General features: G+C 29.2%; 3 protein-coding genes across 3 annotated transcripts; 1 reads left to right on the top strand and 2 right to left on the bottom strand.

Moving 5' to 3' along the window:
- On the top strand, positions 1–588 carry LOC110273075 (uncharacterized). The gene has a single exon (XM_021125945.1). It carries the CDS (start codon positions 1–3, stop codon positions 586–588), a length of 588 nt encoding a protein of 195 aa, XP_020981604.1.
- A 682-nt stretch (positions 589–1,270) lies between these two features.
- On the bottom strand, positions 1,271–5,240 carry LOC107495622 (probable magnesium transporter NIPA9). Its single transcript, XM_016116790.3, has 9 exons — positions 5,018–5,240; positions 4,535–4,633; positions 4,148–4,277; positions 3,587–3,675; positions 3,011–3,067; positions 2,848–2,906; positions 2,434–2,554; positions 2,165–2,313; positions 1,271–1,775 (listed from the first exon to the last, which is right to left on the bottom strand). Exons 1-9 carry the CDS (start codon positions 5,126–5,128, stop codon positions 1,556–1,558), a joined length of 1,035 nt encoding a protein of 344 aa, XP_015972276.1. The 5' UTR covers positions 5,129–5,240; the 3' UTR covers positions 1,271–1,555.
- Positions 5,241–10,245: 5,005 nt separating this feature from the next.
- On the bottom strand, positions 10,246–10,922 carry LOC107495623 (uncharacterized). Its single transcript, XM_016116791.3, has one exon. The coding sequence runs from the start codon at positions 10,769–10,771 to the stop codon at positions 10,415–10,417; it is 357 nt and encodes a 118-aa protein (XP_015972277.1). The 5' UTR covers positions 10,772–10,922; the 3' UTR covers positions 10,246–10,414.
- Between the last annotated feature and the right edge of the window lie 5,770 nt (positions 10,923–16,692).

The following is a 16,692-nucleotide window of genomic DNA, read 5'->3' as shown; positions in this document are numbered from 1 at the left end:
ATGGAATTCCCCTCGTTTTCTTTGCAAATCACTCCCATTGAAGAAGAGTTTGATTTCGGTGATTGCTTCTCGATCATCTTCAATTGCACCAAAAAATTGATCCAAATTATTGAAAGCTCAAATCCAGGTGCCGAGGTTCAGTCTTGTTGTACTACAAGTACAGCCAGGGAAGCAATATTGGTTCCTTCAGAGATCCTATGTAGTGGTACTCCACTCACACACCTCAGCAGAGAAGACACAATCTTGTTACAACAAATCTGTTCTTCACTAAGTGTGTCCCCTCACCTATTAGACCAAATTTTATCTAACATAGTCCAAACTGCAAGAAGCTGTGACTCCAACACGCGGGAGATTGTTGTCAACCTTCATGTTACCTCCTACAATGTTGTTCAAGATTCTGATGCTGAATGCGCCATTTGTTTGGAGAAGTTTGAACATGGTAATGAAGATTCAAGCGTAGAAATTGTTCGTACGAATTGCAAGCATGTTTTTCATGATCGCTGCTTGCTCCGCTGGCTCCGACGCTGTGCCAACTGTGAGTCGCCATATTCTTGCCCATTGTGCCGCAGAATCATATTTCAAAGATGAATAGGTTCATCTTCACCATGCTATATTCCACTTAATTACCAGGCTTACCACTACAACTTCAAGGAACCTTTCTTTTCTTGTGTTCCGTAGGGTTCTTTAATTTGTGTTAATTATGTAGCATTATTATTCTAATTGTTAAAAAAATGTAAATAAATAGTTATTTTAAAAGTATAATTCTAATACTTGTTTTGTTAAATCAGTCTCTGTAATTAACTTTACACAAACAATAAGAATTGGTTGATTTGTCATGTTATTCTGAATTTTATTACACTTGAGTGATTTTAAAGATAATTATCAATAGCCTTCGTGTCTTTTTGCACCTTTTTTTTTCTTTTCTAACATAACAATCCTTAATCAAAACAAGAATGTTAACTCAATTGCTCTTACTAATGGGAACAAGAAGAAGAATAAACTAACAGAAGATTTGTACATTAAAAAAAATAACATCCAAAATCTATATTGTTTCTCCAGATTTATTGCAACTCAAAATCATTAACCTGGGCATATATATATAAAGATATAAATTATTCTTATACGTTAAAAGCTAACTAAGCTTTAATATAGTTTCTGGGCATGTTGCTATTGTTTATATGCAAGTATCACTACTTCACCAGTGCACACAAATAATTATAATTATATTATATCATTATTGTTGTGCATTACAAATTCATTTTCATGCAAAAATAAAACAAATTCTGTGTTATATCAAAAATAAATAAAATGTGTTATGTCATTGTCACCAGCACTCTCATATACAATCCTTAAAAGTACATTAATAGTTTTTACAAGGTGGTGTCTAAATCAATCCAAAATATTTGAAACCAGAAGGAATGATCCTAAAAACATTCATGCCTTCTGATGAAAGCAACACTGTTAGATCATTATACAGTATACAACCCTTAACCCTAAATTCGCCAAATCGCCAAATCGATGAAATAACATTCATTCTTTTCCGGCTAACCTTGACTCAAGCTTTTTCTTTGGAAGCCGATGGCAGCAGATGATTTAACGTCGTGGCTGGTATCACGGTGCTTGGATTCGGTTCCCTTATACGCAAAGAACTTGGTCTTCTAGCGCCGTAACTCTTATCAGCATTGCTTCTTTTCGTGCGTCCTGAAGAACACGAGAGGAATTTCACTAGCCGCGTCGAACCAACGAGTAAAATTACACCCGTGATTATAAGTAGCCTGCAACATAACATAATGTTTATCATGTATGAAGTATCAACTTATTTTCAAGCTACTGCGCGACAAGCTTGCGAAACAAGAATCGCTAGACCATAATAATGATACTGATCTAGCTCTTTGATCCCAATTCTCCTAATAGCAACAAAAATTCGATAAAAGCCGAAAAATGTTTCAAACGGACAACTAAATGTCAGGCAGAAATTTTTATTGATCAGATCAATATGAAAAAGAGTAATAAGTTTGGATTCTTGGATGGACACTTTTCGATCTAAAAATGATAACCACCAAAATTTTTATACTAATATTATGTGTAATGGTGTGAAAATTTTTATACTAAGATTATGTAAGTAATTGGAATTAACAAATAAAAGCAAAAAATCTTATATTACCATCCAAGAAGAAGTGCCAAGCGAGCTTTCGGGGCAGAAGGCAGTCTTTCACCCAATGCAAGCATTCCAGCTAGTACACCGCTCACAATTGATGCCACGGCTGCACATGTAGAAACCACAATAGCCCTACCGTGCTTTAGTCCCCGTGTCTGCATAGCGCAGAAGAGAACGAATTTTTATTCGAGGTAATCAAAACCGGAATCGGCAGCGTAGAACTTGAATTAAAGTTCACACAGAGTTAGATCATAGAAAATAGGCCTTCATAATACCTGGTAGTAAAACCCTGTTCCACTACAACACACACTGAATATGATGCACAGAGGAACCAACAGTTGGTGAAAACCTTGCTCTAGGAACAGAAATCCCATCTTTGAAATTACCGAAGACATCCTGCATTTTGGTGTAAACATAATTAAGAGTCAAGACATATAATCAAGTTCTTCTAATTTTACGCCATATGAATGCGCTTGTCGCATAAACTAGCCATTCTAACTAGACAAACGGAAAGAAATGCTACAATCACAACCAATGCCAAAGCATTGCGTTAAAACAAGTGAAATAAAAATGCATGCAATATTACCAAAGCAAGCAACGGCTAATTTAATCGTGTTAAAGAAGGAAACTCTTATTTAACTCTAAAAGAAGGGGACACATAAATAGAGTAGGGAGGGAAGGAAAAGTACCCAAACAAAATTCCAGATTCCAAGCCATAAATAATTTCCTCAACAACATCGTATTCCATCTGTATATAACTTAAAATTGTCAATTAATCACTATTTGCAGGTGATAATAATGAAAATAAACACAAACATGTAAATCTAAAGATATGATGAAAGCACGAGTTACCATCTCTTGTTCTCTTCGATGACGCCTGCATATTCTAAGCCCTCCATTAAGCAATACCTATACAACTGTTTATATCAATTAAAAGAATAATGAAGTCTCAAAGAAAGTAATAAAACTCGATTGCACTGCTGGATTACAATATTCTGAAGAGGAGTTGCTGAAACCTATTATAAAAAATTCCATTCATAAGTTTTGTAATGACCAATTGTCTTTTGATAATGCTACCCCATAAAGAAAAAGGAAAGCATAATTGATTTAATGCATTTCAAGAGACCTAACGGGGATAATATTGATACGAAATGATTAAGAAAAATGTATACAACATTGTGCACAATTATATGCCACTAATAAGGGTTTATTGCATCAGATTCAAGACTCGATATGAGTTTGCAGCAATTCCATGTGTAGTTTTCCAGATAACAACAGGATTTTTTGTCTTTCCAAATGCATTTCCTCAAAAGCTAGTCATTGTAAAATCAAGTGACACAAATGAATTCTTGCTAATACACAAAACTGTTTTGGAATATAAAAGCATGTGAAAATTAAAGTAGTTTCTTCATAAGACAAGGTACCTACAAACAAGATGGCAACAACAAATGCCAGACATGGTATGTGAAAAATGGACAGAGTAGCCGCCTCTTGCTCTTCACCTCCGGCACCAACTCCTAAAATTCGAAAAGCATGTAATGATGTAACAGTTAACAAATAGCATTGCACAAATGCATATGCATATAGTAGTACAGCGACAATTTGGCGGATTGAGTTAAAAGACTGCATGCTTAGTCTTATTAGCAGCCAAACAAAAGATTTAACAAAAACCCCAAAGCCTTCGTCCATTGTCAACGAGTGTAGCATTTAGTATATACACAAATAAAATGGTTACAACTCACAACAATGGATCCAAAATAAGGTTATAAAGTTTACAAGTAAACTCTTATGAGTTGACAAGTAGAGTTTTATGATTCAAGTTTACCTAAAGTCCGCGAGTTTAAGTGAACTCTTGAGTTGATAACCTTGATACACAGTCTACAAATCTTTTTATAACTACCGAGTAACACCTACATTATTGTGTTTGCATGATGCAAAAGAATCAAAACATAAAGTAATACTATGCAGGCGATTCAAAACTTACATTACCTATTGTGCCAACACCTGCCAAGGCAATGCCAACCCAATCAACAGCATTCATGATTTCCTTCAGATAAAAATGAGAGAAGATTGAAAGAATTGCTAGTCCGACTCCCGAAACCGGTTGGATCACAGATACCTGTATATTAGTCAACAAAAACCCACAAGGATCCCCCAGGATCCCCAATTTCAATAATCTATGCAAAACACTGCCAGATCATGATAAAAGATAAGTTTAGTATGAGAGTGAAAATGCAGTTTCAAAGTACATAGAAGAATTTTCAATACAACTTTAGAAACAAAATCTGATCCATCTTCATTAAGTTCAGATTCATTCATTCATTAATGTATGTATTTATTTTAAATATAGACAACAAGTGTTATTAGAGTTCTTACCGGGGCCAAAGATAATGCTCTTAACATCAATAATGCACCACCTATATCCATTAGAAAACCTATAACCCAGATTTTGTTAAATGCATAAGCCCTTATCACCTGAATGAAACAAACACAAATAGAGATCACAATATCTGAATCAGTAACAAAACAGTGACTAAAGGCTCATAAGCATTGAATTAAGGTTTAAATGATTAAAAAAAATGTGAACCTGTAATTCACCCATTTCCAGATTCACACTAAAATCTTACGCATGCATTGAAAATATTTAAACTTCATCATTATATATTGCAGCTTTCACATTAAAAGCTATACAATTTCCAATTTTCAGGGATACCAATATGGCTCAAAAGCTTCAAATCAAGTTGTTATCAAAGAAAGGTAAAACCTTTAATGAGATGGGGTCACGAGGCACATCAAAATAAGAAATTTTTTTTAAAAATAAAATGAAAAATATGAACCAAAAAAGAAGAAGAGACATGCCTTGAGCTTCAAAGAGAGAGGAGGAAGAATGACGGTGCCCTTCTTCTGAAGGATTTTTCCGATGTTGTTTCCGGCGGTGGCAGCCACCGTTAACACAATGGATTCCCACATGATTCCAGTCTCTCAAAATCAATGCTTTTTTATTATTATTTTTATTATTTTGTTGTGTGTTGTTTCCTTCTTGGTGTGGTTCAAGATCTGTGCTTGTTTTGAGAGACTGATAGCTAACTAAGCAATTAATTAATTAATTGATGGGTTTAGTTAACATGTAACTTAAGAACATATCATAAAATTACTATTAATAAAATATTTTAAATATTTTTATTTAATAAATAAAAAATAAATACAGTAAAAATTTAAACATTTTGTGTTTTCAAACAGAATTTTCCTAATTTATCGTCTTAACATTAACATGTGTTTTCAGAAAAGCATTTTTTTTGTATAAGTTTTTATATTCACGCACTTTGTATCGTTATTGCAAGTTTCTTCCTTTTTTTCGTTATCGTCATTAATCATTATCAATACTACTTCTTTCTTCTCATCCTCTTTTTTTCATTAGAATTTCTTTTCTTTTTTTCTTTTTCTCTTTCTCCTCTATCATCAGTCTCATTATTGAAAATAATGAATAATTCAGGTTTAGAATGTCAATTGAACTAAAACGAAATTGATTATTGTTTTGAATCCAATTAAGTGGCTGAGGTGTAGTTCAATCCAGAAGAAAAAAATATAGCATTAGAACATTTTTCTATATTTACAACAAATTTTGGTATAACACGAAGATATTTGGGTGTAACGCAAAGATATTTGGGTGTCTTTTTATTCTCATAAATTTTGTATAATTCAAAACTCTTCCTCTTCCTCCTTCTCATCTTCTACTACTTTTTTTTATTCATCTTTTTTTTGTTTTACCTTCTCAAGTTTCTTATTGTTTTACTCTCTTAACAAAAATAAAAACAAAAAAAGAAGAAACACATAATACATCCAAAATTATTTGGATGAGGATAGACTTACATTCATTTAACTAAAAGAAAGAAAGAAATAAGGAAAAAAAAGGAAAAAAATGCAGCATTAGAGGAAACATTTTTTTTGTATTTGCAGCAAATTTTAGTGTAACACGAAAATATTTAGGTGTATTTTTATTCTGATAAGTTCTGCATAATTCAAAACTCTTTCTCTTCCTCCTTCTCATTTTTTGCTATTTTTTTTCTTATTCATCTTTTTCTTTTTCTTTTACTTTCTTAAGTTTCTTCTTGTTTTACTCTCTTAATAAGAATAAAAACAAAAAATCAAACAAAGAAGAAAAAAACACATAATGATGCAAAATTACTTGAATGATGATGAATTTACATTCATTTAACTAAAAAAAGAAAGAAATAAGGAAAAAAAGAAAAAAATGCAGCATTAGAGAAAATATTTTTCTGTATTTGCAGTAAATTTGAGTGTAACACGAAGGTATTTGGGTGTATTTTAAGAATTTTGGGTGTATTTTTATTAGTTATGCATAATTCAAAACTCTTCTTCTTCCTCCTTCTCATCTTCTGCTGCTTCTTCTTCATTTTCTTATTTCATATTCTCATAATTTTTTGGAGAAAAAAATTAAACAAAAAAATACATAATGTTACAAAATAAATAGAAAGAGAATGAGGGAAAAGACCGCAGAAACAACAATAATAGTAAAAAATTAACGATGAAGATGAAACACGTGAAAAAAAAGAGAAACACAAAGATGAAATAGAAAAAGAAGGAAGAGGGGGAGGAGAAACGCGGAGCGCGCTATGGAAATTATTGAGTAGCGCACGTATTGACACGTTTGTATGAGCGAGCGTTGCGTCTTTTTTGTTAGGTTTGACCTAATTTATATAACTTATGAATCAAAATGATTTGTATATGTAACACTTCTCCTCTAGGACCTTTGGTTGGATAAACTCTTAATTGATTACTTGATTAATTACTATTAATTAATTATTTATTACACATCACTCATTAATATCAGTAAATTAATTATTAATTAATTACTAATAGGTACGGTCTACGGAGCTACCGGTTGTTGCGTGCACCTTCAACACAAAAAAGGGTTTGAGAATTGAGAATAAAGCAAAGAACACTACAACACGAAATTTAGATGCTTAGCATATCCCTTTTACTTTAAAAACAGACCAAACCATGTTTTCATTTTCCGTTTTTAATTTTAGTGTTGGTTGGATTGGTTTTTTATTGAAAAAGGCAAAATTTTTTTGTATAAATAAAGTATTTTTATTAAATTTTAAATCTATTTGGATGTATTTTAAAAAAAAATATTTTTATTGAAAAATAAATTGTGTTTTTTCTAAAAACAACAATATTTTGTTTTTAAAAATTCTTTTTAAAAAATTTATTCAAATGTTAAGTAATTTTTGTGTATTAAAAAAAATATATAAGTATTTTTTTAAATTAATCCAAACTGATTCTTTATTCAATGTTATTTAGATATAATTTTTATAAGTTTTTTTAGAATTTAACTTTGATGTACTAAAAATATAAATAGTTTTATACAGTTATCAAATGAAGTTAATATATTAGATAATATTAAAAGTCAATATTTTTAGTGTAAAAAATTGATTAGTGTTAGATCAAATATAAGATAAAAATAAAAAATGTTGATCACCTATCATTTTTATATATTGGATAGTACACTATAATACATAATTAAATGTTTCTATAAAACTCTTTTATAATAAATTAAATTCTTTTTTAACCATCCATATATTTTGTTATACAATATAATAAAGAAAATATGTTTAGTCAATATATGTTCTTATTAATTGAGAAATAATATATAAAAATATAAAATTTGAATTTTTAATATATTTATTATCTATTTATTAAAATAACAAAAAATATTAATAAAAAAATCCTAAAAAACTGATTTTTTTATTTTTTTATTTTTTTTTTTGTGTTAGTATCCCTGTATTTGCTATGGAGAACCACCTCACCTAACATAAGTGAGTAAGTTGGATTGGACACATCTACATTTAAGCATATTATTACCAAATTGGATCTTCTTTTCATATTTGCCTAGGGTTTCATTAAACTTGGGCACAGTCCACATGTACAAAGGCCTAACCCACTTAATGGTACTTACTACTTAGAGTTAATTGCTCAAATCCAAAAATGTAATAATGTGTTTAATAACTCCATAAATAATTAAACAGAGATCCAAAATCTTTTTCTTAAAATAGTTATTTTTTTTGTTTTTTACCGTATTCTCTAATTCAACAGATTAAGGACTAATCCGTTACGAATTTGAGTTCAATTTATGAGTCTGTCACTGGCTAATATTTAAGTTATTCAGTTATTAAAAGCAATTTTCCTAAGTTTGTGCTTTTTTGTAGGCAAAAAAAAAGAAGAAGAAGAAAAACCTAAATTTGTGTTGTTTTTTTCCCAAAAAGAAAAAGGTTAGACACGTTTCTAGTTGCTTTTATAAGTTTGTGTTGGGTAGAATTAGGCTCAATAATACATTATCAAAGTAATGTTATTGTTGGTGATGAATTACCATATTTCACTTTGGTCCACATGCATGACATGCTTTATATATGTCCATGAGACAACTTTAATTAATGTTTGGGGAAAATGACAATTGCAAAATAATTATACAAAAAACAGCATTGCACAAACTGTATAACACTAAGGATAAGTGGAATCAAATCATGTTGTCATGTATTGTGTCAAAAAGATCTTGATTTTGATAACATATATATATATATATCATATCTTTGTGTGAAAAGAAAGAAGAAATTATTGCATGGGATGGGAGTATCATCTATCTATAATCTATAATAGTCTTTAATTTGTAGCAATTTAATCAAGGTTTTAAAATGAACTAACTAGAGACTAAAGAATGAAAATTTTATGTTAAAAATTTTAAAAAATCCTTTTGAGATATTAACTATTGTTTTGGTTTATTTAATAGTAAGATTTACTGTTACTTTTATAGTTTTATACATAAAAATCTAGATAAATTCAACACTATTAATTTAACACCCTTAAATTAGAATATGTCCAATATGATGCTAGGTTAAGTCCTATTGTAAACTAAATTAGCACTTCATATTAAAAGGACTTTTTAGTCCATACCCCCTTTTTTTTTAAAAAAAATATTTGTTTTTTATTTGTCAAAAAGAAAAATTCATCATATAATATTCAATGATTCCTTGAGAGTGAAGATAATGGATTATAAATTATAATAAGTACTCTGATCTGAAATAAAGCATCATCAATGGGCCATGGCAAGTGGGGAGCTTCTTGAATAATCATGAATCATGATCAACAATAATTTTAAGAAACAAATTATCCTCTTTATGTTCTAGAATATACTCACTCTTAGACTATATTAATTAATTATTAAATATTTAAATACTTTCTATTAGATAGAAATGTGGTGATTTAGCATATACACAATGGATAAGAAAATTTTGGTTCAATTAGATCATCACGTAAAATCTTTATAACATGAATATCCGATCTAGTAATTTCTCAGATAGAAAACTAGAAATGGTATTCTTTTGTGTTGATATGACAGAAAGACTTTCTTTTAGATGGGAAATGGGATTAGATTGATAGAAATTAAAGACTATACTATACAGTAACAAAAACATTTAATATTTAGTAGATTACTATTACTATTATTATTATTATTCTTAAAAGTAGGAAAATTTTCTTCCCACTTGTCAACTGCAAGAAGGTTAATCTAGCTAATATTGTATAAAAAAAAATAATGACAACAATTTACACCTAAACCGCTTCAACAAAAATTGCATTATAAGTCCCTCAATTCTAAATAATGTGAATACATTTTTTTGACATACGTTAGTGATTAATTTGTGGGAGATCGAAATTTTATTTAAGAATATTTTACTAATTGTTACATGTATAAAGTAGAATTCGAATTTTTAACATTTACTTAAACAGACTAATAAATTAATTATTAGACTAATTCAATTTATTATATGAATACATATATATTTATATTTGTGGTATTTAATCTATTAAATATTCATTTTTAAGAGGACACTTGCAAAAATTTTTTTATTTATAAGATTTTTTTAGTTTGACAGATGAAAGACTAATCTGTCGCAAATTTAAATCTTATTACCCTATTAATCAATGAAGCTGTTTATGTGATTACAAAATCAATCAATCTTATTCACAAAATATATATATGAAAATACATAATATAGAAACAAAATAAATTTATCAGTCCTCAAATAAAATTATATCAAGATCCATGAATCTACAATTAATTCTCATCCTCATCATGAACAGAATATTCAAATTTGTAAACAGATAATTAGAGCATACAAACGTTACAAAAAGAATTAATAACAAACATTACCAATAATTAGATCATTCATTGATTCATCACCATCCATAAAGAACTTGTGTGTACTTATACTTGAGCCATCTGAAGCTCTTCCTAAAAGAACCTTTGACTTTTCCTTCAACAGAATACATTTTATAGCTTGCAACTCTCTTCTTCCTTTGAAACTCAGGATCACTTCCAAAACCCCATGACTTTGTTGAAACACTCTTCCCTTTCTTCAACTTAATACCCCTTTGATGATTTTTACTTTGTGCATATGAAACACTACTATAGGACCTTAGATCATGATCATCATGAGGCATAGTTGGTGGTGGTGCACCATAGTAGCTCTCCATATGCACTACTACTTGCCCATTATTATTTCCATAGGACCTTGATCTGTTGTAATTTTCCATGGAAATTATTGGGCTAAGAAAGAAAGAAAGAAAGAAAATAGTAGTAGAGGAAGAAGAAGATTAATTGAATTTTTGTATTTTTGCATATTCTAATCTCTTCTTCTATTTAAGGTTCTAAAGGCTTCTTTTATGAAAAGGGGTAATGAGAATTTTTGAGGGGATTGTGGAAATGTGGGGTCCAAAATAGAGACAATTAAGGGCCTTAGTGGAGTTGGAACTTAGATGGCTTGCTTTTATTTTGAATTTTGTATTTTTTATTAATTAAATATTGATTAAATTTTAATAAAATTGCTGATCTATTAGATTTTTTTTTTAAATTTTTATTGATATATGTAATTTTTTTGGTTTTATTAACAAGAAATTAAAGTTAAGAGAAATTAAGGAGTGTTTCATTTGTGTTTTTTATTTTTGATATTTTTTCATAAATATGTTTAAAAAGAAAAAGAAAACAAGAGATAAAATAAAAAACATTAAAAATATAAATATAAATAAAATACACTCTTATTATCTTTCTTAAAGAGTGTTAAAACAGGATTTGGATCTTCTAAAGTTTAAATTTCACTTTAGAGAGTAAAATGTGATCTTCTACTTTTGAATAGTTTTTTTTATATTTATTCTTAATCCCACCTATAAAATCAATGGGGAGATATTACATTTTACTCTCTAAAATAAAATTCAAACTTTAGATGATTCAAATACATTAAAACATATGCTTAATGCTGCATTTAGATACTGTACTTTTGGGATAGGATTATAGATATAAAGGATACAAATTTTTGTTCGAATATGAAAATAAAGATAAAGATATAATTTTAAAAAAGAAATAAAAAAGAAAAATCACGTTATTTTATGTACATTTTTGAAAAGCTGAAAGAGAAAATATGAGTCTCTATCTTCTTTTTTGACACACTGAATTGTAATGAAAATTATAAAGAAAAATTTGTTAATAAGGACTCTAAAACATATTCATAAGATTTTCAATAGTAAAAAACTTTAAATAGACTGAATACTTTTGTAACTTATAAATTTTTATATTTTCAATTAAAATTTTTCACTTTAAAAATCTTAACGAATTTTAAGTCACTGAGAAAGACATTATTATTAACAAAAAAAAAAAACTCCATTTAAGAAAGGTTTCATTTAGAGTGAAGCAGTTTCACTTCAAAAATATAAATTTTCAAAGTTTCAAAGGAGATTTGTCCAGTATTGACGGCACTAATAAACACCTTACAATTTGAAAAACAAAATAAATAAAAAGAAAAATGAAATGAGCTAATCACATAGCTAGACAAGTTTCAATCATTTTCTCATCTAAATTCCAACAAATACTACTGACTTTGGCCGTAGAATTTTCTTGTCTATGCAGCGTGCTTGGAGGAAATCATTATTTTCCACGGCGATTCCTTATAAGATGTTCTTCGTTTTTGCCATTGACTTGGAGTACTAATAGATTCGTGAAAAATATTAATATATTAAAAATAATATTCATACACTAAATATTTTTAATAACTATATAAAATACGATTATAATTAATTAATTAATTATGTATTTAAATTATTTTTAAATTAATCAAATTAAAAAATATTTATTTATTAAAAAATATTAATATCAAAATTATAAAGAATGTAAACATAACAAGAGTAATGTATATTTATTTCATCTTATTATTTTGTATGTATTTGCTCATTTTAAACATGACTTCTTATATTTTTTAAAACAACTCTAAATATTATATCAAACATTAGATCAGAATTAATTCATTTCAATCTAACCCTAAACATCACAATTGCCCATCAACACATGCATGCAGTGGCATCCGGCGGCAGATCATGCTGGCGAAACAAACTTGGACAATCTTTCTTTTTTTGGACAGACATTTGAAAACCAGAAAGAAATTGAAAGATAAAAATTGAGAAATAAAAATTAAAAAGCAAAAATTAAACAAATTTTTGAATTATGTTTGATATAAAATATATAATTGAGTTATATTTTAGTATAATGTTTGATTTAAGCTAGAAAAATATAGAGATAAAAAGATATATTTAAAATTTAAAAAATTAAATGAGAATATTTTTTTAAAAAAATATTATTAAAATTTCAGTTTTTATTTTTAAAAATTTTAGTTCATGCGTCTCCACCTTTAAAAAGTACTAAGGTAGTGTTTGTTTTGAGGTATTGGGACACAGATGGTAAGACTGAGACCCGGTATCATGCTTGTTGATTCAGAGACTGATATTAAAATTTCTGTCTCTATCCCTAAAATTTTAGTATTTCAGTACCTCCAAAAAGTAGGGACATAGGGGACTAAAATTTTTAGAAATGGAGACTGAAATTTTAATAACATTTTATACCTAAAATACCCTCCTTTCAATTAATTAATTCCAATTTTATTCTTTGTGTAAATTAAATTAGAGTTTTATTCGTGTTTCAATTTCTGTCTTTCACTTTACACCAAACAAAATACTAAAATCTATTTCGGTCTCTGTCTCTTAGTCTCTGTCTCTCTACTAAGGTAGCGTTTGAAAAAGAAACTGAGACTGAGATTGGGAGAGAGAAACTAAAATGAGTCTCAATAATATTGTGTTTAGTGTAAAAGTGTACAGGATTGAGTTAGGTCTCGGTATCCTATTTGGTTTGAAATAAAAGTAAAGACCGAAAATGTTGCAAATTACTTAAATACCCTAAGATTATACAACCTAATCCCTTTCTCAATCTATGTCAAATTTCACAAAGCTTCAACCCCTTTTTTCCCTGTCGAATTTTACAAGTTATCTGTCAACTTCTCCGCTGTCGCTTACGCCGGTTTAGAAGACTCTCCCGTCGAGTCTAGCGCACTACAACGTTTCCATAGCTTCTCAATTGTGCCGCAAGGTACTTCGCAGGGTCGTCTGTTTGGTGTCCTTCGCTGCCTTTGCATCTGCCTTGTCACCTCCGCTGTCGTTCCTTATTAGGTATATTCTTCATTTTAGAATTGTGTCTCTTTTCTCTTCTCTTTCTCTTCGTCTCTGCTTCCTCTTTCGTGTCATATATCACTAAATTTGAAGGTACATTTTTTGTCTAGATGATTATATAATCTCTAACTATAATTGAATTGATAATTTTGTGTGATAATTTTAATACTGTAATACTGAAAATGTTGCAAATTACTTAAATACCCTAAGTCCTAAGATTATAAAACCTATTTTCTCAATTTATGCCAAATTTCACAAAGCTTCACCCCCTTTTTTCCCCTGTCAAAATTTACAAGTCGTCTATCAACTTCTCCGTTGTCGCTTACACCGGCTTAGAAGATTCTCCCGTCGAGCCTAGCGCACTACAACGTCTCTATAGCTTCTCAATTGTGCCGCCAGGTACTTCACAGTGTCACCTGTTTGTAGGGGTGGCAAATGGGCATAAATACGTCAGTTCGGCCCGCGTACCCCGCCAAAAAAGTCGGGCCGGATTGAAAAATTGGGACCGCTAAATAGCAAAAGCTCGCCTTAACCCGCACGGCTTAAACCGTGGGTTTTGGCTGCCTTTGGCAACGCGGGGCATGCTTTCCCGCCGGGCTTAGTATTTTTTGACAAAGGGCATTTTTATAATTTTTTTTGCCAAAACCCAACTTCCCTCAACCCAACTTACAAGAGAATGAAGATGAAAATTGAGTGTTTTGGATTATATTTATTTTGTTTTAGAGACAATATTTATAATTATGTTTTGGATTATGTTTATTTTGCTTTGGAAATAATATTTATAATTATGTTTTGGATGAAAACTTGGTTTATAATTATGTTTATTAGATATTTATAATTGCAAAGACTTCAATATTTGTGAATATAAAAATTATAATTTGTTTATACTTTTAAAAATTATAATAGTTAAAAGTAAAAAACAGAAGAAATTTTTTTATGCCTTTATATATATTATTTAATAGTTAAAAGTAAAAACAAAAGAGGATATTTGGCGGGTTTAGCCCGCTAGCCTACTAGCCCGCCAAAGGGGGGCTTCTGGCGGGGCAGGGCGGACTTCCCCACTTGCCACCCTTATCTGTTTGGTGTCCATCGCTGCCTCTGTATCTGCCTTGTCACCTCTGCTGTCGTTCCTTTTTAGGTCTATTCTTCATTTTAGAATTGTGTCTCTTCTCTCCTCTCTTTCTCTTCGTCTCTGCTTCCTCTTTCGTGTCATATATCACTGAATTTGAGGGTGCATTTTTAGTCTAGACAATTATATAATCTCTAACTATAATTGGATTGATAATTTTGTGTGATAATTTTAATACTGAAATACTAAAAATGTTGCAAATTACTTAAATACCATAAGATTATAAAACCTAATCCCTTTCTCAATCTATGTCAAATTTCACAAAGCTTCACCCCTTTTTCTCCTGTCGAATTTTACAAGTTGTCTGTCAACTTCTTCGCTGTCGCTTACGCCGGCTTAGAAGACTCTCCCGTCGAGCCTAGCGCACTACAATGTCTCCATAGCTTCTCAATTGTGCCGCCAGGTACTTCGCAGGATCATCTGTTTGGTGTCCTTCACCGCCTATGCACCTGCCTTGTCACCTCTGTTGTCGTTTCTTATTAGGCATATTCTTCATTTTAGAATTGTGTCTCTTTCTCCTCTCTTTCTCTTCGTCTCTGCTTCCACTTTCATGTCATATACCACTAAATTTGAGGGTGCATTTTTGGTCTAGATGATTATATAATCTCTAACTATAATTGGATTGATTTGTGTGATAATTTTAATATTAAAATACTAAAATTTTAATACTAGTCTATAAACTAACAAACATGATACTAAATCTCAGTTCCCAATCTTCGTCTCAATACTTCAAAACAAACGCTGTCTAAAAGACTAAGTGTGTGTTTGGATTACAATTTACAAAGGAAAATTTGTATAAAATTGATTTTGCAAACTTGATTTTAATGAAAAGTAAGTTTGTGTTAAGGTGATTTATGTTTGGCAATCTTTATATCAAAATGGATTACAGTAAAATAAAATGTTGTTTGAATTATACTATTCAAAATTGCTTTTAGATAAAAAAATTATTAAAATAGACATCAACTTAAAACATTTTTTATATAAACAAAGGACCTATTGGTTATGCTGCTTCCTTGTTGCCACTCTACCATTGCGGTTCTTAAGATTTTAAACGACAAAGACTAATTATATAGTAACTCTTGAATTAAATAATTTTATAAATATCTAATTTAATTTTAATTTTATATTTTCTATCTTTTGAATTAATTATATTTTTAATTATGTACTATTATTAATAGAAATATAAACTTTACTAAAAGTCTATTAATTTACTTTATCTATTTCAATATTAATGTTATTATTAAAATTATCTTATTTGATACTAGTATTGAATTGACGGATATTATGCATTGTTATTCTTATTATATCAAATTAAGATATTAGTGTAATAGTATTAACTAATTTTATATCTATCTTTGTATTAGTTGTCTATTTTATATTTTTTATTTACATAGGATCGGTTCAACAGTGATTTATTGATTAACCAATAAACCAGTAAATCAGTAGTCTGAGCGGTTTGATTACCGGTTCAGTTCTTACAACTATGGATCTTATTAATTAATTTCATAATAAAATTAATATTTACTTACTAAAATAAAAATAACATATAAAAATTGGCAAAATATACTTTTAATTAAAACTAAAAAAATATAAATTATATATGTAAAAGAATATTTAATCAAATATGTTATATTTTTTTAAAATTTTAAGTATTAACGTGAAAATGTTAATTTAGTAATTTTTTATATTGAATTCAATTCTAGTACTCTCAATAATCTTATTCTTAATATTATTTTAGAATCCAACATTTATGATTTTATTATTACTTATGATTAATATTTTATTTAATTTGTCTTTTTTTAATGGAATCATAATATATATTATAAAAAATTACACTAAA

This window comes from Arachis duranensis, chromosome 6 (genome assembly GCF_000817695.3).
Source record: "Arachis duranensis cultivar V14167 chromosome 6, aradu.V14167.gnm2.J7QH, whole genome shotgun sequence".
In the NCBI taxonomy this organism is placed as follows: Eukaryota; Viridiplantae; Streptophyta; class Magnoliopsida; order Fabales; family Fabaceae; genus Arachis; species Arachis duranensis.
Note: the sequence above shows the minus strand (reverse complement) of the source record. Positions and strands in the feature narration are given on the sequence as shown.

What these genes read in the sequence shown, in the direction of transcription:
- LOC107495623 (XM_016116791.3), bottom strand. Translation starts at nt 10,771, where the DNA reads ATGGAAAATTACAACAGATCAAGGTCCTATGGAAATAATAATGGGCAA.
- LOC107495622 (XM_016116790.3), bottom strand. Translation starts at nt 5,128, where the DNA reads ATGTGGGAATCCATTGTGTTAACGGTGGCTGCCACCGCCGGAAACAAC. An exon ending in GAGCATTATCTTTGGCCCCG is followed by an intron (nt 4,278 to 4,534) that starts GTAAGAACTCTA and finishes ACTAATATACAG; the next exon opens with GTATCTGTGATCCAACCGGT. An exon ending in GGCAGGTGTTGGCACAATAG is followed by an intron (nt 3,676 to 4,147) that starts GTAATGTAAGTT and finishes TTCGAATTTTAG; the next exon opens with GAGTTGGTGCCGGAGGTGAA.
- LOC110273075 (XM_021125945.1), top strand. Translation starts at nt 1, where the DNA reads ATGGAATTCCCCTCGTTTTCTTTGCAAATCACTCCCATTGAAGAAGAG.